Source organism: Mytilus edulis, chromosome 11 (genome assembly GCF_963676685.1).
Source record: "Mytilus edulis chromosome 11, xbMytEdul2.2, whole genome shotgun sequence".
NCBI classification, from domain to species: Eukaryota; Metazoa; Mollusca; class Bivalvia; order Mytilida; family Mytilidae; genus Mytilus; species Mytilus edulis.
The window spans coordinates 65,757,765-65,781,882 of NC_092354.1; the positions used below are offsets into that span (position 1 = coordinate 65,757,765).

General features: G+C 33.3%; 2 protein-coding genes across 2 annotated transcripts in view; both read right to left on the reverse strand.

Annotated features, from left to right (window-relative positions):
- LOC139494491 (uncharacterized) overlaps positions 1–20,223 on the reverse strand; it is a 33,047-nt gene extending 12,824 nt beyond the window's left edge. Inside the window, exons 1-4 of the mRNA XM_071282651.1 lie at positions 20,069–20,223; positions 9,248–9,934; positions 8,730–8,919; positions 2,219–2,308 (exon numbers count right to left, since the gene is read on the reverse strand). Of these exons, the coding sequence (XP_071138752.1) occupies positions 2,219–2,308; positions 8,730–8,919; positions 9,248–9,913 (946 nt within the window). The 5' untranslated portion in view covers positions 9,914–9,934; positions 20,069–20,223. The remainder of the gene's footprint in view (positions 1–2,218; positions 2,309–8,729; positions 8,920–9,247; positions 9,935–20,068) is intronic.
- On the reverse strand, positions 13,367–18,500 carry LOC139494492 (uncharacterized). Its single transcript, XM_071282652.1, has 2 exons — positions 17,334–18,500; positions 13,367–16,996 (listed from the first exon to the last, which is right to left on the reverse strand). Exons 1-2 carry the CDS (start codon positions 18,498–18,500, stop codon positions 13,367–13,369), a joined length of 4,797 nt encoding a protein of 1,598 aa, XP_071138753.1.
- Positions 20,224–24,118: the final 3,895 nt, after the last annotated feature.

Genomic DNA, 24,118 nt, shown 5'->3' on the forward strand with positions numbered 1-24,118 from the left:
TATTTAATGTTTTATTTAGCTTAATTCTCGTCTCTTTATTTTCAATATATATCAGTTGTGATAAGTGCTTGGTACCACTATGTTTTCACCCAAGTTCTGATACTATAAACAACAAATTTATTTATTTAGAAAAACATATTTCCGTATTCCATTACTGTATAACTAACAACAAAATTATTTTCATTAACCGGGGTACATCATTTTATTTGGCGGCATGTTGTCCACGGTTATGGTTTCCTTTCTGATATCGTTGAAAATCTCAATCTTTATTCTATTGATTTTGTATTTACATTGTGTAATAGATCAAATCTATTCGTCCATTGAATGAGTTAAGCCATTTCAAGTGATACTTTATAATGTGTCTTTCTATGTTGTGATGATATGCTATTGTTTCAGGTAAGTGATATAGATATGTTACAGTGAATTTGTAAAATAAGGGATTTTGTAAAATCACTTAAAGTTCAGAGATTGTGTATAATCACTGAACAGATTAGTGATTTTTTTAAATCCCTGATTTTGACTAGAGATTTTACAAAATCACTGAAATAATTAAGATTTGTTTTTACGAATTCCGTGATAAAATTTGTAAAAAAGAAAGTAAATTAAAAAAAGTAAATTCTTTTTCTTTATCTTTCATAAATAAGTCGACAGCAGTTGCACTCAATAATTTTGAGATTAAATAAGCCTTTGTAAATGATATCAAATATTTATCATAATACAAAGGAAGTTTCATAAGTTTTAAATACAATCAATCGCACAGCAAATACATTTGTCATCAAATGTCATATCACGTCATATGGTTTACCGGATGTTCGCTTAAACCTCTCGAGTTAACCCATCTTAAAACGGGTTCTGGCCGACATAAGCCAGCATTAAACTAGAGTAACTCTTAATGACGTCAAACAAATCAGAATATTCATTTTTTATGCTTGATCGTGGTCTTATCCTTCTGTCACTTAGGCCGAGTTCACTTGAAACGTCCTAGTCAATTTTAGAGTTTCAAGAGTATCACGTGATCGCACTCGAGTTGCTATTTCAAAATATCTCAGTAACACTAAGGTAATGTCCTGAATAAGCACAAAACAACGAACATTTTTTTTATTTGTTTGACGTCATTCAAGGGTTACTTAAGTATAACTCTGGCTAAGTGAGGGTTGGATCTGAGATTAGAGGGGTTAACTCGAGAGGTTCAAGTAAACTCGGCTTATAAATTGCTCTGAATAGCAACTGGAGTGGGATCACGTGATACACTTGGACTCTGAGTCGACTCTACACTTTCAAGATACTAGTAACTGGGATTTTAATGGCTAAGTTCCGTACCTAATAATTCCATTTCCGCTTTTGTTTGTAAAACAAACCCCCAAAAAATCTAGTTGGGTCTAGTGTGAAAAAGAGTGCAATATGATAAAGAATCAATATTCAGATTTTTATCATGATAGTGAGTTTGAAACATGCCGGCTACTTTACACGATACAAAGTATTCTTTAACTTCTAATGTGAACTCGTATTACCAAAATACTTCATAGTTAGAGTAGTTGCTGTTTGATCATAGTATCCGTATAAAGAAAACATATTAATCATTACAGCTCTTTAATCGCAATTTTGATTGAAAGGTCCAGTATCTCGCTAGTATTTAATAATGTAGCCATGTATCTGACAACTGTCTATATTCCGGTTTTTTTATGGTTTCGTGTCGCTCATTCTTTAGATTTCAGCGTGGTGTTTAATCACTGTTGTTAGTCTTTTTGTTCGTGCCATTTTCACATTGTTCTGACTTCTTTTTTCCTGATTGCTATTGCTGGTACCTTTATAGTCTTGATGTGTTGATGATATTGTTGGAAGGTGAAAAAAATCCCCATAGTGGGCCAAATACAACTCAAAGAATTTATATCTGAAAAACGAGGAAATGACATTTTATGTCAACACAGAAGTGCTGTCTTTTGCTTTGGTAATACTGTAAGCAATTGAACGTTAGCAAACAGTAGCATTGAATTTGATTTAGAGAATGTCAAAAAAAGATATTAGGATAATAGTTTCGTTCGTCGGACGCATATTTTATTATTCATGATTAAAATTCAATACAAATCATTACAAACTCAAATTTCAAATATGACAGAAGGAATCTATTTTGGGGTGAAATTCAACCTTAGAATTCCGAATAATTCGATATTTAACAATAGCATAATTTACCGAATATATAATGTATAAACAACAATACCTTTAAACATATCCTGTGGTACAAGCACATTCACCTGTCTGTCATATTTAACTGACATTGAGAGGTTGTCTATCATATGACGGAAACTCACTAGATAAAGAAAAAAATAAGATGAATATTCAGATAACAATTAATGACAGGAGTTTATTAGATGAAAAAAACAAGGACTTTTGTGCCTATGGAACGATTTAACGGAATAATCTACAGCCCAAACGCTCTAATCATTGAGCTGCAAGAATCTCACCAAACATACGGGGGTATCTCAGATACTGCTAAAAGATAAGCATATCCTTCTCCACATGTTGTACCCTTGTAATGCTCATTTAAGTGCACGTTCTGTAATTAGTCTCATCTAATGATGTCTTAATTGAAGAAAAGAACAACAATTCGAACATATCAAAGGACATCTGTGGTGATCTGATATTCCATAGCAGTCAACTCGTGTTAATGTTTGTAAAATAAACAAAGTGATGACATCAACTTTACCACTTGGTTTATAAGTTGAATAGCTATCATGTAAGCGTGACTCAATATCACGCAATCCTGATACCTCTGATATATCATTTCACCTTCAAAAAAGCAAGACGAATAAATGATTGTGACTGTCTCATATACATTCCGTCGATTTCCGTCGTTCTTTCTCAAAACTGTGTTGAAGCAGTTTTTGTGTAAGAAGCACACTTCTGCTATAACTACAAACCATTAAAGTCTGAAATGGCCTATATCTTTACTCGACTGTACTGATTTTTACTCGACCAGTCTGAATTGGTCTGACTATTCCTTGACATTACTCGACCCCAGTCTGAACCATACTTGACTGTACTGAATCGTACTTGACCCTTATCTTTGCCGTTGAAAATAGTCTGAATTATTACTCGACCAGTATGAAACAGTCTTAACCCATTTCGACATGTACTCAACCTTTTTTCCTAGTCTAAACCATACTTAACCAAAGGTCTGAACAATACTCGACCAGTCTGAACCATACTAGACAAAAAAACCTCTATTTTTTTAACTGTTAAAATAAATTTCTTTTTAACTGACATAACAGCCAACAAAATTTATAAAAAAATTAACCTTATAAAAGAAATATATCTCTGATTATATTTAGGATAAAAAAAATATATTATATATAATTTATATCAAAAAAGGATAAAATTAAATAAATAAATAATTTTTTTTTTATTAGTGGTGACATATAAAGTATAACCTCTGCTTGGGGGGCAAACTCATAAATAAGATCACACCTTGTCAGAGGTATTAAATTCTAAATAACATTGATTCAAAATTGCAACATCCTGTTTAAATTAAATAACAAGGCCTTTCGAATATACATGTATGTACTAGATAAGTAATACACAAATTTTAGAAAATAGGGCTTTCTTTTTACCTGTAAAACACACATGTACTGAGGTAATTAGAACATATTAAAGTGCTTTATGTATGCCATATTAATTTGACGAAAAAATACTCAAATTAATTGAAATAAATTTTTACTGTTACTTTAGAATAAATTTCCATTTTTAAAAAGGTTATCAATGATTGCTATGGAAATTATATTATCATGATTATATTAAATTCTTGGTTTAAAAAAACAAAACAATTAAGCTCTCATTTAAAAAAAAATTTAAGTTGTTTTATATACTTTTTTATATATATATATTAATAAAAAAAAAACATTCACTGCATTATTAACTAAACTCGACTGACACCATAAATCTATACTAGGCTTAAGTTAATGGTGAAAATAGTCCAGTTATCATAAAATACTTCCGAAATATTCATAAAATTTTGAATAATATTGAAAATATTAGTCACAATTAATTTTTTTTAGATTATTTGATCAGCTTGTTTTATTTATATTTTAAAAGTTGATATATTATATGTTATTCAGGTCTGAGACAGGGTATATACTGTGACATTCCCGGCTTAGAGTTTATATCCCCTGAGCCGAAGGCGAAGGGGATATAAGCCCTAAGCCGGGAATGTCACAGTATATACCCTTTCTGAGACCTGAATTACACATATATTACGGATTACCCCTGACTTAATGTTATTTTCCAGTGCAGGTATTTGTTCACAACACATATTGAAAAACCCAACCTGATATGTTCGGCATACGTGAAGGATTTTCTAATTTGCTGTGAACAGAATTTTATCGTGTATGTAATAATTTATAATAACACTTTTAACATTAAATTTAAGTATTAAAAGTGTAAATTGCGTGATTTTGTATCAAAAATGTATTATTGACTGAAGCACGTCATTATTTTCCCTCTGTGAGCCTCTGACAGTCTGATAGCTTTTGACTACGTCACATAGTAACCGGTGTTATGATGACGTTTTTGAGGTTCCAATTGAAGATAAAAACGTCGTATATACCCCGGCAGTTTCCTGAATATATACTGACATCTCTGTGTTGTTATCCAATCACAAACCTCGACACATTTGTAATCCGTAATATATTATTATGTAAGTGTTAATTAATATTGAGTTGAAGTTATATTATGATTGATTATTGTGAATTTTAATTTCATTACTGTATTGAATACATTTTTAATTTTTATACTGTATTGAATACATTTTTAATTTTTATACTGTATTGAATACATTTTTAATTTTTATACTGTATTGAATACATTTTTAATTTTTATACTGTATTGAATACATTTTTAATTTCAAGTTGTTGTTCAAATTTCATTTTTATTTAAATAAATCCTAAATTGATAAAATTAAGTTGATAGATACAAAGAATAGGTCTAGGTTGGTTAAGACTTGGTCGAGTATGGTTCAGACTAGGTCGAGTACGGTTCAGACTAGGTCGAGTACGGTTCAGACTCTATACAAAGGTTAAGGACTGGTCAAGTGCACATTCAGACTGTTAAATATGGTTCAGACTACAGTCGAGTATTTTCAAGTAAATCTCAGACGAATTCAGACTGGTCGAGTAAAAATCATTACAGTCGAGTAGAGATATAGGCCATTTCATACTTTTAATGGTTTGTAGTGTAATGAATTTCTTATAATGCGAACATGCTCGAACGTTTATTTGTAGCCCTTTGGAAGACAATCTTTCACCAACGGTCCCAATAAATATAGTGCAATTACGATAAAAAAAATCCCCCATCAAATGGATAAACCCTTCGTCCGAAACGTGATGTTTGCACTTAAATGTATCAAATGTGATTTTCAGAAAAAAAACACTCAATTGCTTTATTTTTATTGTGATATGAGATAAATTTCGCTTCTAAGATACTTATATTTTTTTATAAGTTAAGTGCTTAATGTTCAAGGACAGGAATTTGAACTTGGTCATAACAAGTAGCTTACAATGTAGTTTTTTAGCGACCTGATGAGTCTCTGATCTTTCTATATTAAGTGATTATCTAAACAAATCACAGACCGATACGTACAACCTTCTGTAGCATCATAGACTACCCAATGTTTTGGTGAGGTCCTTGTTGCTCAATTTTCTATATTATGTTAAGTAGACTGTTGCTTAACGTTTGGAAGATTTCGATTTTTGCCATGGCATTGTTAGTTTGTTTTCAAGTTATGAGTTTGAATATGCCTTTGATATATGCCGGCTCTCTTCGATAATCCTTAGGTAAATTTTTAAACAGCTCGTTTGTTCTATTAATTGTCATGTTTATTATTATTTCTATGCAAATACCCTTTTGTGTGTGTCATAATCTAAACAACAGTTGCTCTCATGAATAAGTCCCCTTGTCGTGTCCTAATTTATTTAAGGTATTTTTGACATATAGCTCTTCAACGGTTTCGGTACTTATAAACTTAAAATACATCACGAGGTAGATAAGATATAATACCATGAGCATTTGTAATAAGAAGCAAAAGCTACATTTGGGGAAAAGGAATACACAGACGAGTCCAGAGTCAAAACAAAATCCTCAAAATTGGCAAAGAGATGACGACAATAAGAAAGAACTTTAAGTTTTCATTCGCAACAGCTTGCTCAATAGATTTTGAAAAAAAGGTAGTTGTAGCAACAATTGCTCAGGATGTTTTGTATTACCCACCACATGATGATGTTTCAAGCTTAGCACCATGTTCACACGAAGAGGCTGACACTTGAATCAAGTTGCATGTGTCTGATGCAGTGAAACACAGACTTAACTGAGTCATCATGACTCGAACAGTCGATACTGATGTTGCTGTCATTGCTGTTTCGCTATTCAGTGACATAGGGGCAGACGAAGTTTGGCTTGCATTTGGTAGTGAGTAAGGTTCAGATATATATCTATCCATGACCTTTCAAATACACTAGGCATTGATATATTACACGTTTTCTGGAAAAGGAACTGCGTTGGTGACATGAATGGTGCTTGAAGATGTGACTCTATCATTTAGAATGATGATTGATCAGCCAACATCACCAGATATGGATTTGACAATGTCATTGATAGAACAATACGTGTTTTTTTGTAAGATCGAACAAACTTATCAGATGGGGTTAACGAAGCAAGAAAACATGTGTTTTTGGAAGAAAAAATACTTATTGAGGCTATTCCAACGACTCGGTCTAGTCTTTTTCAGCAAGTAAAACGTGTAATATACCATGGCAGGTGCGAATGAGTAACAAGCTTGGTATAGGTTCAAATGCTAACTAGGCCAGACGCTTATAAAAGGCGAAAGGAAAAATATGATCCATGGGAACCCTTTTGGACAACTCTTTGTGAGGCATCTTCATTCGGAGCTTGTACATTATAGATGTAAGAAACAATACCACGATCTTTGTAAATTTGGAAAATAAGCTCTCCGATTGTGAATAAACATGTATTTGCGGCCATAAATTAGTCATTCTAAAGATGTTTAAGAACTTTAGTGATTTTATTTTGTTTTAATCAATCTATCTAAAAATCTACATCAAAGATATGGATTGAGGACTCATTGTTGTAATTAACGCCATATTGGTGTTTTTTTTTTACCGGAAGTGTTAACATTGTATTTAAACACATACAGTTGAATAGAATTAGTGGTTTTTGGGATGACTTAAAGCCAAATGACACGCTAAAATAACCCATTTTCTTTACATTTTGACAAAAGTTGAATATCAAAATGAAAAATTATCAATATTTCTATGTCCGCCATATTAGATATCACCGGAAATAAAGGTCTTAAAGACATATATGTCTTATACATTGTATCCATGAGAAGCACCAAAGAAAGGTTCCTGCACAATATAATGATAGTAGCAATACTTTAAAACACATTTCAATTACCCTTCCTAAAAATAAGTTTATTTTAGTACAATGTCCACCATGTTGGATTTTACCGGAAGTAAGGTTTTTGAAGACATATAATCTATATCATATATCCAATAGTAGTACATAACAAAGGTTTGTACCAAATATTATGATGGTAACATGTTCATAACACCTTTTCACATACTGTGAAAGTACTTTTATTCGTGGGGTACCAATTTTCGTGGTTTTCGTTGATGACTTGATCCATGAATTTAAGTGTCCAACGAAATAAACAACCATTGTCCAAATCAAGACATGGAAAGATCCTCATCGGTAGGTTTTACTACTGACGTGATCTGGAGAATATTTTGAATGAAAACAAATCTGAGAATACTTTAATAGCAGTCACAGAACTACAACTACATACAGGATTATACCCATTTAATCTTTAATAATTTAAAAGAGGAACGAAAGATACCAAAGGGACAGTCAAACTCATAAACTGTACAACTTTTGATCTTTTAATTATCATAAAAATATGTTTGATCGATGAAAGTCAGATTTCCGGTATTGATATGCTAGTATGATAACGTGTTCATTTTATATCATCATAGTTCTCGTACATGTATGAAAATAATAATTTCATGCTGGGCTTGATTTTGATAAGAATTATTTGACATTTCAAGATACATTTATTGCATTTATTTATGTTACTGTTTTCTTTGGGTGACATGTTTATGGCCTATTTAACACCTTTGATGGTCTTTAATCGGTTGATCACTTTATGATGAGTTAATAAGTGTTATCACTACGATTTACAGGAGACAAAGTTTACTTTGCAATTTCCATCAATCCCGACTATTTGTAACCTTCGTTTCTAAGGGCTTTAATTTTTCAATTTTTCTTTTTTTTAGAAATTTAAAATCCACGAATTTAAAAACCCACGAACATGTAAATATAGCTCAAACCACGAAAATTGATACCCACGATTTAAAGTACTTTCACAATACTAGCCTCCTATATTGGGCTAATTTAAGTATGATGTCCGCCATTTAAGATTTTACCAGAAGTGAGACATTTTTTTCAAATGCCTTTCTATCTGAAATAAAAGAGAAATAGTTGAGGAAGGTCTATACCAAATTTCATGCTTGTAGCAGGATGTGCAAATTTTTTCACAAAGCCGCCGTACTTTTATACATCTTTGGATTTAAAATGTTTGGCTTGGACCGTTTCTGATGAAGGTAAATCCAGAAAAGCGTTTCGGACGCAAGAAATTATTAAACGTCTTGTTCTCAATGTTTTACCTTCCAATTCCTTTCTTTCCTTTTGAGCAGTCTCTTTTATTTCTTTTGACAGAGCTTGTTGTACCTGATTAACATGTTGACTCGTATGTTGTTTGATATCTTCAGTTTTCCGTACATATAGTTGTGTTAATTTGTCTTCAATATTAGTGTTGCTGTTTATTGGTATTTTTCTGTTTACTTCCTCCAGCAACTAGTAATAATAAAATATTAAATATATTGAGTAATGGTGTGTGTCGAAAGTCAGTAGCCTGTTTTTTAAAAGTTGACATTGGTGACTATTTGTCATATTATGTTTTCATTTGATGTTTTGATATTTATAATATTGTGGATGTTTTTTGTGTTTAAATAGTTTTGATTATGGCGCTTGTAGTTTTAATCAGTGTTTGTTACTTGCACAAAAAAAAGTTTTCTCAAATTGAAACTAAATTTCCTGCTACATGCATATGTAATCTTTGATTGGGGTGATTACATGATTTTTTGCATACGCAATTGCATTTATAAAAACATATTTGACTTACTGCATTGATTTCATCTATTTTACTTGTTAGTAGTGTGATCTCTTCTTTTTCAATATCACATTGTTTTATAGACTGTATTTGTGATTGTATTATGTGCCTCATATACGGATTTGTCAAAGAACAAGCCGCAGATTCAATTTCTGTCCATATATCATTTAACTGCGTCATTGAAAAGCATTTCGTTGACCAAGTATGGCATATCATATTTCGTTTGTTTTGAATCGTTTCTACTGCTAACTTTTCTGTTACAGTTAATGTACCCGAGCACAGTAAAATGAAACACAGTATAGTGATGTCCAGGTTATCTAAACGTATGTTTCGTGCCACATATTTATGTAGGCATATTTGTTGCGTTGTTTGTCCTGTTTTCAGAAAGTGATTACGATGAACATGACCAGTGTCATCATAAAAAGTATTAAACATCCAATTTTCCATTTTTTTCACTCGATGAATAGTACATCCCGCAGCCGGACAATCACAGCATGCGATTTTTTTCTTTTCCCATTGGTGGTAGAAAAAATGTTTTTCATCTTCAAGGTACTTATAAAAACTACCTCCGTGTTGTGGTAAAACTTTTGTGTCAACAAACGCACAAACCACTTGTGTTGCTATATCAGTTGAGCATTTGAAAAGCTTCATCAGTTCTTTACTCTCTGGACTACTCATTGTTTCAGTTTATCCCGCAAACTTAAAAAAAAAAAAACCCAACATGTTAAGTAACATCTTAATTTTTTTTGAAGAACACGTTTTGTAAATGTGTTTTTTTTTTAAATCAAACAAAATTTTCTATTTTGCAGTATCGTTAAGGTATAGAACCACTAATTCAGGCCCGGTCGGAAAGGACATACACGAATGTAGTACATTTTAAGCAAAATAGTTGCTTTGCTGTATCTTTGTCAATATCGGTAGTTTCAGTTTCAAGTGAAAGCTTGGGAATTTGGAATTTGGAATCACTGTAGAACCCTTGTTGAAAGATTTATTCATGTAATAAAGAAGTATATGACATTTTGATAGGAGTGCCAATTAGCCTGTTGTTTAGATCAGAAATTCCTGTTTTTGAACTGTCAAACTTCCGGGAACCAGTACGCCCTAATTTGCAATTAAGGGTATGTAGAATTTTTCAGCATAAGTCAGGATAAGGTACAGTTTTGACATGAAATAACTGCCACTTTATTTCAGCTTAAGATAGAGTAGCCATTGATGGCTGAAATTGCAGAATTTAACATAAAAAGCAATGTGCTATGACTTAATTATTTTTATACCTGAATAATGCAGATCTGACATTATTGCAAAAATTAATTGGACTCGTACCCAGAGAGGGTATTCACTTTTTTCGATCAATAATACTGACTTCGCCATGACACCAAATGTATACAAACATAGAAAGCTAAAGACTAAGCAACACACACCAATATTCCTGCTGTTCTTCACATATATGTTATGATGGTATGATACTAAACCCCTAAAGGGAAGGATTGTGCCTGATGTTCATATGATGAAGACATAATCTTTCAGTCAGTTAAATTGAAGTCTGGAGCTGGCATGTCAGTCAACTGCTAGTAGTCTGTTGTTATTTATGTATAATTGTCACTTTGTTTTCTTTGGTTACATCTTCTGACATCAGACTCGGACTTCTCTTAAATTGAATTTTAAATGTCCGTATTGTTATGCATTTACTTTTCTACGTTGGCTAGAGGTATAGGGGGAGGGTTGAGATCTCATAAACATGTTTAACCCCGCCGCAATTTTGCGCCTGTCCCAAGTCAGGAGGCTCTGGTCTTTGTTAGTCTTGTATTATTTCAATTTTAGTTTCTTGTGTACAATTCGGAAATTAGTATGGCGTTCATTATCACTGATAGTTATCAAAGATACCAGGATTATAATTTAGTACGCCAGACGCGCGTTTCGTCTACATAAGACTCATCAGTGACGCTCATATCAAAATATTTATAAAGCCAAACAAGTAAAAAGTTGAAGAGCATTGAGGATGCAAAGTTCCAAAAAGTTGTGCCAAATACGGCGAAGGTAATCTATGCCTGGGATAAGAAAATCCTTAGTTTTTATACTGAACTAGTATATATTTGCTTAGTGGCCAGCTGAAGGACGCCTCCGGGTGCGGGAATTTCTCGTTACATTGAAGACCTGTTGGTGACCTTCTGCTGTTGTTTTTTCTATGGTCGGGTTGTTGTCTCTTTGATACATTCCCCATTTCCATTCTCAATTTTAGAAAGGTCCGTAAAGCAAGGACATGAACGAGCGTAACGTAATACCTCATGATAGCGCAGAGGGCATAATAGAAGATATAATGTTGTTTTGACCATTCAGGAGTATCGAGTAACTTACGATTCAGTTGACCATGGTAGTGTCCCAATTATCGTAGCCACAATTTTGTTCCCGATTTATCGATTCTAATATCTCCGAATGGGATGTATGGCCCAATGTATTCTAACCATGAGCAACATTACGTCTACCTACCTGTTTGAAGGACCCGAAGTCTTGGTGAGGTTCGGGCTGTTAATTTTTTACTTTTTATTTTTCTATGATTTGTCTAGTGGACTTGTTGAAAAATTGTTCAGCTGGTCAAAATATTGAACAAATTGTTCAGCCAAAATGTGAAAGTGCAAGGTGATAGAATAAAACATACTTACAATCCTATGAGACTTTAACTCCACTTTTAATGATGTTGTGAAAAAATGAGTTTATCAGTTTGTATAGGTATATTATAGTCATTTCCATGGCGAAGGAACTGTCAATATTTTGAATTACTATAAAAATGTCCAAACTAAGCTTTCATATAGTTTTTCTTTCTAAAAGTATTCTATATTCATAAGAATCAGATATCATTTTACATAAAACATCATATATTCAGTAAAATATGTGTGAAATAACAATATGCTCTTGATAAGTTTCCATGGGGAGATAACCTAAAATATTATTCTTTTGAATAAAGACTTTTTGAAAGAAAAAATGATTATCTCCCCATGGACACTTCCTACAAACATATTGCAATTTTACACATATTTTACTAAATATGAAATGTTTTAATTCACATATTGTCTGATTCTATGAATATAGAATACTTTTAGAAAGAAAAACTATATGAAAGCTTAGTTTGGACAACTGATTTTGTCACAACATCATTAAAGTGGAGTTAAAGTCTTATAGGATTGTAAGTATGTTTTATTTTATCACCTTGCACTTTCAGTACTTGACTGTGGTTTTCTACAGCAGTTAGTTCCAATTTCTGACCAGTTGAACAATTTGATTTTATAAAACAAATTGCAATTTGGTCTGAATTTTGAATAAGTTGCAATTGGTGGATAGCAACACTTACAGTCAAGTTACTGTAACTGTTCTGAACTGTACTTGACTTTGGTCCCACCTTTACTTAATAAGTCTGATCGAATACTTTACAATCTTGATTGTCTGAATCTTGACAAATGCTTAACCAATGCCCGACCAGTCTCAATTCGGTCTTGACCAGTCTCGACCAGTTTGTGCCAGTCTTGACTCAATCTTGACCCTTAAATTAAGACTCGATTGGCCCGTATATCTCAATTATAAATCGATTTTACAAAATTCCTGGTTATTTGTTAGTCTGGATTATTGCTTTTAAATTTCAGGATAAAATTGATAAGTAAAAAAATCTAGAATTTCTAGTTCGAAACCATATTTAGACTTTATGAAAATTATCTAATAATCAATCAGACTTATTAGGTAATGTGACGGATGGGTTAACTTAAAGTCTGGACAGGCAGTAAAACAACGTCTGGTTCGTTTGATCGTATAATCTCAACTCAATATAGTAACATGATACATAACAATAGAACAACGTTAACAGAAGATATGATGACGTTAACAATGTGAATGGAAACGGCGTTAAAAGTAGTGTTAACGTTTGACGCGTAAGTTAAACTGTCTCTAAATCACCGACATACTCGGGGCCACCAGATGCAATGTCCATTAGCTGTGATATATAGTGGCATGCGGAAAGAACAAAAAATAGATTGATCTCACAAATAATTAAAAAAATATTAAATTATTAGATTACGTAAAAAACTCTTTGAATTTGACAGTCTTTTCACAAATAAGAAAAATTAACAAGTCTGTTCACACACGTTAGTTTCTTCGTTCACTTCGTCTCAGATAACATTCCATGCTGTTGACTTCTAATGGGTAGAGTTTCGTCACGGGTCGATTTGTAACTCCTGAATTGGTACGCACCATAGCAACGCGAACTAAACCGTCCTTGCCTTTAATAGTGTCCTGCACAACTCCAAGTTTCCAATGCACGCGCTTCGATTCGTCGTGTATCTGGACGACATCGCCTTCTTTAATCTTCCGAACGTCGACTCCAGCTCTTTGGTGATATTCTCGCAATGAAGTAAGATATTCTCCTTTCCATCTTGTCCAGAAGTTCTCAATCAATTGTCTCTGTCGTATCGCTTGATTGTTCAAGTTTGTGTGTGTTAATTCACATACATTTAGATTGTCAATAGCACTATTTGACGATACATACGGTAAAGTTGTTATCCTACGTCCATGTATAAGATGGGATGGTGTAAGCGGCTCCGGATCTCTGATATCTGTTGAAATATACGTCACTGGTCGATCGTTGAGTGTGGCTTCGATCTCTGTTAATACAGTCCTTAGAGTCTCATCGTTGACATGTGCACGTCCTAATACTTTCTTAAGTGATGTTTTTGTTAAGCCAATCATTCTTTCCCACATGCCCCCGAACCATGGAGCTCTATTTGGGATGAATTTCCATTCAATGCCATAATTCTGAATATTTTCTTTAACTTTTCTAGAATTGCAAAGTCGTGAAATTTCGTTTGAAGCAGCTTTAAATGTTAGCGCATTGTCTGACATCATTATTTTCGGCACTGATCGTCGACTTACAAATCTCCGGAAACACAATAAAAAAGATTCTTCGCTGAGATCGTAAACTAATTCCAAGTGTACTGCGCGAGTGACAGCACATGTAAATAGGCAAATGTAAGCCTTCGATTCTTCGTTGTGTCTGTTCCTTATCGTTAACGCTCCTGTGAAGTCTACACCGGTTATGCTAAAGGGTGTAGCATCTTGAACTCTCTCCTTTGGTAATGGTGGAATTTCTGGTGCGGGATAAGATTTTCCAATTACTTTTCGGCACGTTACACATTTCATCAATATAGATTTCACACACTGTCTTAATTTCGGAATCCAAAATGTTTGTTGTATGTATGCTAGAGTGATATTTATACCTGAATGTAGTGTTTTCTCGTGTGCTTCTAACACTATCAAATGTGTAAGACGGTCCTTAGCCGGTAACATATATGGAAACTTGACTGTTTCTCCTACTGTCGCATTGTCTATTCGGCGGCCACCACAACGTAATAATTGCTTTTCGTCTAGAAAGAGCTTTAATTGTCGCACAAGTGTTTTACGTTTTGTAGAATTATCTATACAATTTATTTCGTCACTAAATATTTTACCTTGTTTATATCTTATCCATAGGAATTTTGCATTTTCAATTTCATCAATACGTAATAAATCTTTCTTTCGTTCAGTTTCCGTTGCTCTGCAGTTTGTTGCGAATCTCATTACATATGCGGTAATTCGGGTTAACTTACTATAAGAATTGTACCTTTCGATATCTATGATTTCTCCTATACCAATACATACATTTTGATTATTCTCCATTGTTTCAATTTTGTCATCGTTCTCCGACATTGTTGTACATACACTAGACGTTACATTGTTTCCGTTCCATGTCGGCCAATCTTCTTTGCTGTTTAACCATTTAGGTCCACTAAACCATATTTCATTCTTTTGCAATTCTTCAGATGTTATACCACGTGTAAGCAGATCTGCGGGATTGTCTTTCGTAGGGCAATATCTCCATATATTATCTCCACACACACTTTTAATTTCTTCAATTCTATTTTTGATAAATTGTCTCTGTGGTTTTACGGATGCAAGCCAACTAAGTACGATTTGACTATCACTCCAAAATTGTATTTCACTGAAAGTTTCCGGAAAGTTTTTGCAAATATGATCAGCAAGTCTTGCTCCAATTACAGCCCCCATGAGCTCTAGTTTTGGTAAAGTTATAGTCTTGATAGGCGCAACTCGATTCTTTGCCATTACGATTGTTGGTTTTCTGTCATACATGATGTACGCGCATGCGCCGTACGCATGAGTTGAAGCATCGGTAAATACATGAAGAGTTGGTAAATTTCTATTATTCTCGTTTTGTGTCTGAGTACTTCGATGAATCTCTGTTTCTAAGCTCGATGCCAGATCTCGTGAAATTAATATCCATTTTGATTGGATATCTTCCGGTAATATTTCGTCCCACTCCAAATTAAGCTTCCAAAGTGATTGCATAAAGATTTTCGCTTTTACAGTAACTGGGCTTAATAGTCCTAACGGATCGAAAATCTTGGATGATTGCCGTAAAATATATCGTTTAGTTAGTTTTCCTTTTTTGTCCATCTCGAACATGTTACTTTGATAAAACAACTTGTCCGATTTAGCGTTCCATTGCATACCAAGAATTTTAGTAAGCTCATCTTTGTCTAAAGTTTGTTCTTTGCTAGCGATTTCTTGTAATTTTGGACTGTTTGAATTCCAAGAGCGTAGGTTGAATCCGCCTTTCGTAAGTAATTCTCTCGATCTCCTGTAATAATCTATTACGCTATTTTCGTTATCAAAGCTAGTTAAAATGTTGTCCACATACAAACCATTTTCAAGTGTATCTGAAAGTTTCCCCGGATTTCCCTTAAAGTGCTTGAGAAGTGTGGCGCTTAAAATGAATGGCGAACATGTAGCTCCGAAAAGTACGGACTTGAAGCGATATGTTATTAGCGGACTTGATGTGTTTGTAGGATCGCTTAGCCATAAGAACCTCGTTGCATCTCGGTCTTTCTCGTCGAGCTGTATTTGTAGAAATGCCTTTTCTAAATCTGAAGTTGTAGCATATTTCTTAGCGCGAAATCTCATAAGTATTCCCGTAATGTCATTCATAACAGGTGGGTGTGATTCTAAGCATTCATTTAGACTTGGATTATCTCTTCCATCTTTACAGCTACAATCATAAACAATGCGTATTGGTGTAGTAGATGACTCCTTGACAACAGGGTGATGTGGGATATAATGTACGGGTCGATCGGTAGGAAGTTTTGTTTCCTCAACCTTTTCAATAAAATGTCTTCTCTCCTGCTCCATTATGATATCTCCATACATTTTAAGTAAATCAGGTTTATTTGCTAAACGTCTAATAACGCTACCTGTCCTCTGTTTAACCAATTCCATGTTATGCGGCAGAGGAAGGAAATCTGGTTTCCATGGTAACTTAGCTGTGTACTTTCCATTTTCTAGTATAATAGACTTTTCTCCGTATTCTTTTACAACTTCAGACTGACTTCTAATATTATCGCTTCCTGAAACCCCCAACGATTCTAAGTTCCAAAACTTTTCCAAGTCGCAAACAACGGCTCTGTGATCAGTCAAAATATTCATCATTGCCGATTGTTTTGAAGTACTTCCGTTCTTAGTTAGTACGGGTCCTGACAAGAGATAACCAATTTTCGACTTAACTGCGGTCGGTCCATTTCCTCTTATTATTTCATCTTCAACTATTGACCAGTAATAGTCTGCGCCAATCAATAAAGATATGTTAAACTTGTCTTCTGCGCATATCGGATGTGCGAGTCGTACACCATGTAAGTATGGCAGTGCTTTGATTTCCCTTTGGGATTTTGTCTGAATAGGAGCGGCAATTTTTGGTACAATTATTACTTCTATTTCTATTCTTTGATTATCAACTGTTTCGATAGCTATGTTTGCTTTGTCAAGATGACGAACTTGTCCTTCGTTTCCTCCAAATCCAGATATTTTCAGTGCAATCTTGTGGCGTTTCCTCTACGGCGGTATGTGCTACGGTCTTTTGTGTACTATACTGGTTTTCGGTCAAGCTCTTTGGTTCTGTGGTATGTACATGGACATGTATACTCGTGTGATGTCTCTTTCCGCACTGGCGGCATTTAAATTCAGACTTACATTCAGCTACTCTATGACTTCCGAAACAGTTAAAACATACCTTTTTTCGCTTCACAATTTCTATTCGTTTCTCAACATCTTTCACGTTTTTGCATGTATTTGGATGGTGGGATTCTTCACAAAATAAACATTTATTACGTGACTGTTTTCTGTTCTTTCCGGGAAATGTTTCGGCAATAAACGAAGCGGTCGGTAAAATTTCTAAATCTTCATTACTTGTACCTGTAGATTGTCCTGCGACCTGTACGCATACTTCCCTCTTTATGGCTGTTCTCAATGATTCGATGTCCCAGTCGTCGTTTCCGCGGTCTCGGGTTATGTTTTTTCGTACATCGGACGGCAACTTATTGTATATAATAGGCGTAAGAATGGCTCCAAATGTACTCTCGTTTGTTCCTAACGATTCTAATCCGCGTATGCTACACTCAATTCTGTCGGAAAAATTTCTCAAACTGTCTGCGTTTGACCTCGGTGCGGGTAAATCAATTAAATTTTGAATATATGCGTTCGTGATTTTGTGGTTCTGACCAAACCTCTCTCTCAGTATTGATACGGCTTGATAGTAATTTGCACTTGTGAGTGGTAAACCGGCGATACATTGCGCGGCTATTCCCTGAATTTGATTTTGCAAATACGTAAATTTCTGCACGTCTGTTTGTGTTTGGTTATCGTGTATTGTTGATTGATACGCATCCCAGAAAGGTTGCCAGTTTAACAAATTGCCATTAAAATATGGTAGATTCAATTTTGGTAGCTTGTGGTAGATGCTAGAATTTGTTGCGCTCATTGACGATCTGTATTGCATATCATTATTCTGCATGGGATGTGGAGTATTACATGTAGATGTGGAGTTGATAAAAACAAAATCTGCTGCATTTGGATTTAAGTTCTGATTAGAGCTAGTTTGATTTGATTTGTTTTTCTGTTTTGAACTTGATGAATTGCGTACTTTTGTCAAAATTCGTTCTATATCTAAAACATACCGATCTGAGTCTTCTATCTCTGCTTCCATGTTTTCCTCTGCAATCTCCTCTAATATTTCATTATCAAGTTCCGAAAGAATATCCCTCTTCTTCTTCAAAGTTTCACATAGGCTTTCTATTTCGTCGCGTTGTGTTGTTTCTTTCTCTAATTCCTCTTCAATCTTTGAAATTAATCTCCGTGTGGCTCCTCGATGACCCACTCTAATGGCTTTCTTTTTCGTCATTATCCTCTGGTCACGACACCAATGTGACGGATGGGTTAACTTAAAGTCTGGACAGGCAGTAAAACAACGTCTGGTTCGTTTGATCGTATAATCTCAACTCAATATAGTAATATGATACATAACAATAGAACAACGTTAACAGAAGATATGATGACGTTAACAATGTGAATGGAAACGGCGTTAAAAGTAGTGTTAACGTTTGACGCGTAAGTTAAACTGTCTCTAAATCACCGACAGGTAAAGTCAATACAAAAGTTGAGCACTATAAATGCAATAATAACCGCTAAGATGGCCACCTCAATGTCTCATTCCCAATTAAAAAGCTTATCGTGAAAAAAATAAAAAAAATAATAGTGTAAATATTATTATCAATAGAGTATTTGAAAAAAAAAAAAAAAAAAAAAATTGCCGTCTTTTTCAAACTAATTTTATCCTTTTATCATTGTAAAAATAAAGATAAACCACAGAAAATTGGAAATAATGATAGATTGAAGTATGATATGCAGACCAGGGTAAGCTACATAAACATGTGAATGCAAAAGAGTCCAAATTATATTCACAATGTCATTTATCAATAAAATGTACATTATTCTAAAGTCTTATTATAAATAATTTTTTGTATTTCTCCCTTTTGTTATTTTTCAAAATATATTGTTACACAGATTTTAAGCACAAATTACTTACAATATAAATATGAATTTAAAGAAACATACATGTGTAGTTTTTCCAATGCAGCAAAAGAAATAATCAAACAAACATTATATTGTGTAATGTTATATTGTGAATGAGATGGTTGGTATCAAATTTAGATTCAATCTCATTGCAAATAAACTCATTATAGATACAAGGACTATAAGTTTGTACGTCGGACGTACTCTCGAAAAAAATAAATAAAAAGGTGCAAGTTTGTGATTACAATAATCTTAACATAAATTCAACCTTTTGTTATAAGATATTATTATCGTCTCGGAATATTAATGACAAATTATTTACCATTTTTTATTGTCTTCTGTTGCAATGGTTGAGGAAAAAAATTACAAAAATGGCGAATTCTTAAATGGATGAGCTATAATATTAGTGACTACTGGTGTTAAAGAATACAATGTATGATGTAAATTTTGCATGAAAATAACTAAGTCAGAACAATTTGAGAAAGCTCGTAAACAAATGAGCGGGTTCACAACATCTAAACACTTGTATAATCTTTTTGTGACGTTTAAGGGATGATCTTGGTTGAAACGTGTTCGAGGATGGGATAACAAAACACTTTTCCATACGTTTTGCTAAAAATCCTTATAACAGGAGGTGTAGATTTCAACATATATGCAATCTTCCTGTGAATTTTGAGGGATAAGGGATTAAAACTAGGAAGACACATGTAGCCACATTTAGCCAGACCATCCGATCGCCAGACATCACGTACCATACTATAAATCGGTTTAGAACTTTGTTCTTCCAAACCAAAAACAAAACCATTTAGACAATTCATTTTGAGGATACATACACTTAAGCTAACGAAAATGACAACGCCAAACGTGTAGCGGATTGCAGAACTGGTTATACATTACCATTGGTTTCAATATGAGAGAAAACCTTTGAATTATTTGCCATGTGTGTTGCTTGTACAACAATCAATTCTTTACAGACGTATGTATAAGAAAACCCTCCAAAAATTATTTCACAATTTGTTGTCCCAGGAAGTTTAAAAACAATGGCTGACATATTGATATCACTAAGTATTACCTGTACAAGTGTGTGCTATTTTTAGGACATTGAAGTGTGTTATCTTATCCATAACGTTTTCTTCATATCACTTCAGTGTATAAAAAAATCATCTAACCACGAATCAAGTTTGGGAAGGTATAATCTCAGCTTAAAAAACCCCAAAACAAATCGGAAATATGGTGATGTTGCGGACCATTTGAGAATTTGGACTATAAGCGTACTTTAATGTCTCATATGTTCCAACCATACTCAGTTATCAAAATCAGAGTTACTTCTTAATTGTATCCCCAGCATGTTCATACCCCCGTTGTCATGCAACGGGTCCCCTTTGCGATAGACTGAAAAATTTACATTTTGACGCAGAGAAAAATGATAAAAATGCAGTTATCATGCACACATTTAAATTTCATGAAAATTGTAACGTCTGTTTATCAAAACATGACATTTGATGAAGTAATTAAAAGATGAATGCAAGTTCGATTCCATTCGTTTGATGTAAAATTGAGAATGCAAATGGGGAATGTGTCAAAGAGACAACAACCCGACCATAGAAAAAACAACAGCAAAAGGTCACTAACAGGTCCAGTAAGGTCTAGATCACTTACCTGCTGATTGAGCACCTGCTAATATAGCACCAGCTGGCGATACGGCACCTTTTTTGGAAAATTTGATTTGCCTCCCTTTGCACAGTGTCTTAAGTTTTCAGAGAAAAACCGTATTATTGATATAATTTAACTAATTGCCAAAAAAACATTGTGTTCTTCCACAACCATTTTAAAATATAATAAAATATATCCACAAATGTGTATTTTCACAAACAGATCTAATTTTCATTTATTTTCTTCTCATTTTAACATAATTTAAATTGTTTTGTCGGGATTTATTTGAATAAATACTTAGAAAATGTAAGTATTTTTTAATTGGCTTTGTAGTATATCCTTTAGATTTAAATAATATGTAAACTATAAGCTAATAGAATAAGATTTAATTTTCGTTCTAAATATTTTTCATATAACTCACCAATAACGATGCATGCCCTGTCATACATATGAACGAAGTTCTGGATGGAATTGTTATATATATTAGAGAATAATGGACACAAAAAAGGGAATAAAAAACAATAGGATACCAATAGAGAATAATATATTTAAACTACAGCTTAAAGACAAAAATGTAAATCTCGTTCTTATAAGACAAATAATGATGCCTGTCATACACATGAATGAGGGTCTGGATGGGGTGTTGATATAACAGAAAATAATTTGGGGGAAAAAATAAAAAATAATTGGATGTTAAAATTCAAAGAAGAGAGAATAATGGAATAAAATATAACGAACATACAAATAGAGCAGGAGCATTTTTTTTCTCTTTGAATTCTTTGTATAAAAGTGACACCTAACATCTACGTATTCCAACATCAGTCTGAATTCCGATAGCAAAAAATCTTATTCGGAAGACTCCGTATACATACTATTAGTACTTTATTGTAATTAAATTACAAAATATTGATCACATGATGCTAGTATTACTAGACTTTCAATTGCTTTTCATCAATCCAAAAGAAAATGCTTATATCATCACGTTTAAAGAGAAACACTGAGGATATTTCACATGTGAAATCTTTGAAAATATAAAGCACACAGATAGCTTTTTCCGACGAAACATTTGATGATAAGGACACATTAATAGATAGCTATTTTTGCATTTTTTTGTGATCAGAATTTGGAATAAACAATAAATATTTTATTGGTTTATTTGAAATAAAAAGTGCTTGGCACTTGATACCTAGTGAAGAAAAACAATAATATTTATTGTTTTTATTGATAATGTTATTTTGGAATTTATATTTTCCATTAAATTGGTATGTATTGAAGTACGTGTTACTCTTTAACATAGTTACAGAAGTAACAGAGCCAATGAAAATCAGTTTAGGCAAATACACCACGCCTCCTAACATTTCGTTCTGTTGATATTGCATTGATAATAGTCTTTCAGATACAAGTCTCTGTGATCACAGATATGGCTAGACATTATAAGAAATATGCTGAAAGAAATAAACATAAACGAAGGCTGAAAAACAAAGCTGCAATGCAGCAAAGTAAGCTAGAATTTATGCTATCACAAGCTAGAAAACAGGTTGTTAATCTTTCGCATAGAAAATTAACTGATGACGAGTATGTTGATTTACAATATATTTTGTTACAGTTCAGATAAACAGAGGATACAAGGAGATTGAAATCGAAAAGTACATAACTGAGGCATTATCATGTAATAGATCAGATTTAATAGGAAAAAAGGCCAAACAAAACACAAAGGAAATTCCTTTAGTATTGGCAACGAAATTTATTCCATGCATTCATAAATTAAAACAATGCATTAGTAAACATTGGGACCTACTAAAACAGGATGCAGTTTGCAACGAAATATTTTCAAGCAAACCAATAATAGCTTATAAAAAGCATAAAAATATTGCAGATCTATTGACAACAACAAAATTAAAATAAATTGTTATAGGTAAATCCCTGATGATGGCGGGCCTACAATGCTTTAAACCCTTTCATAAATGTTATACATTTATCAATAGCATATAATACAAAAACCGCCGAAACATTATATTAATGTCGGATTGATGAAAAGCAATTGAAAGTCTAGTAATACTAGCATCATGTGATCAATATTTTGTAATTAATAAAGTACTAATAGTATGTATACGGAGTCTTCCGAATAAGATTTTTTGCTATCGGAATTCAGACTGATGTTGGAATACGTGGATGTTAGGTGTCACTTTTATACAAAGATTCTTTTTTGTAAGCGTATAGGGAGCTACGCGCCTGATTGATACAAATTATAAAATACATTTACACCATGATTATACATTGAAGGTATGAGGATACCCTACATTTATCATGATAATCATGTTCACTGTGAACGAAGTCAATTTTAGAATGACCATCCTCCCCCTTATTATATCTCGTAAATTACTTAAATCATCGTTTTGCATTCATTATAAAATCATAGATAAAATTATATTAATTGTGTGGTTAACTTCTTTTAGAGGTGTCCAAACAATAAAATTTTATGAAAAACATAACCTAACAGTCATATATTTTAAAGAAACATAAGTTAATTTCCTCCTTTAGTTTGAATAATTTCATTTCACTTGTTTTTTTATCGTTGCAAGATTAATTCAATTTATTTGTTTCCCAAATCAATATTGTATGTACTATCATTGAAAAAGACAAAACTTTTAAAAGTGAATTCAAATTTTACAAACCATTTAAATCATACTTTCCTGCAATCTTACATAATTAATGTTACCTGTTTTTTAACTGAATTAATAAAGTAACATGGCATAAATTTATTTTTAATTAAAAACCCGTTAGTGTACAAAGGGAAGCAACTTTAGTTGTTCTACGCAGGGGTGAAATCGGCAGGTTAATGGTGCAAAATCAGCAGGTGCCATATCAGCAGATGAGTGATCTAGACCCGTCTCAACAGGTCTTCAATGTAGCGAGACATTCCCGCACCCGGAGGCGTCCTTCAGCTGGCCCCTAAACAAATATATACTAGTTCAGTGATAATGAACGCCATACTAATTTCCGAATTGTACACAAGAAACTAAAATAAAAACTAATACAAGACTAACAAAGGCCAGAGGCTCCTGACTTGGGACAGGCGCAAAAATGCGGCGGGGTTAAACATGTTTATGAGATATCAACCCCACCCCCTATACCTCTAGCCAATGTAGAAAAGTAAATGCATAACAATACGCACATTTAAAATTCAATTCAAGAGAAGTCCGAGTCTGATGTCAGAAGATGTAACCAAAGAAAATAAACAAAATGACAATAATACATAAATAACAACAGACTATTAGCAATTAACTGACATGC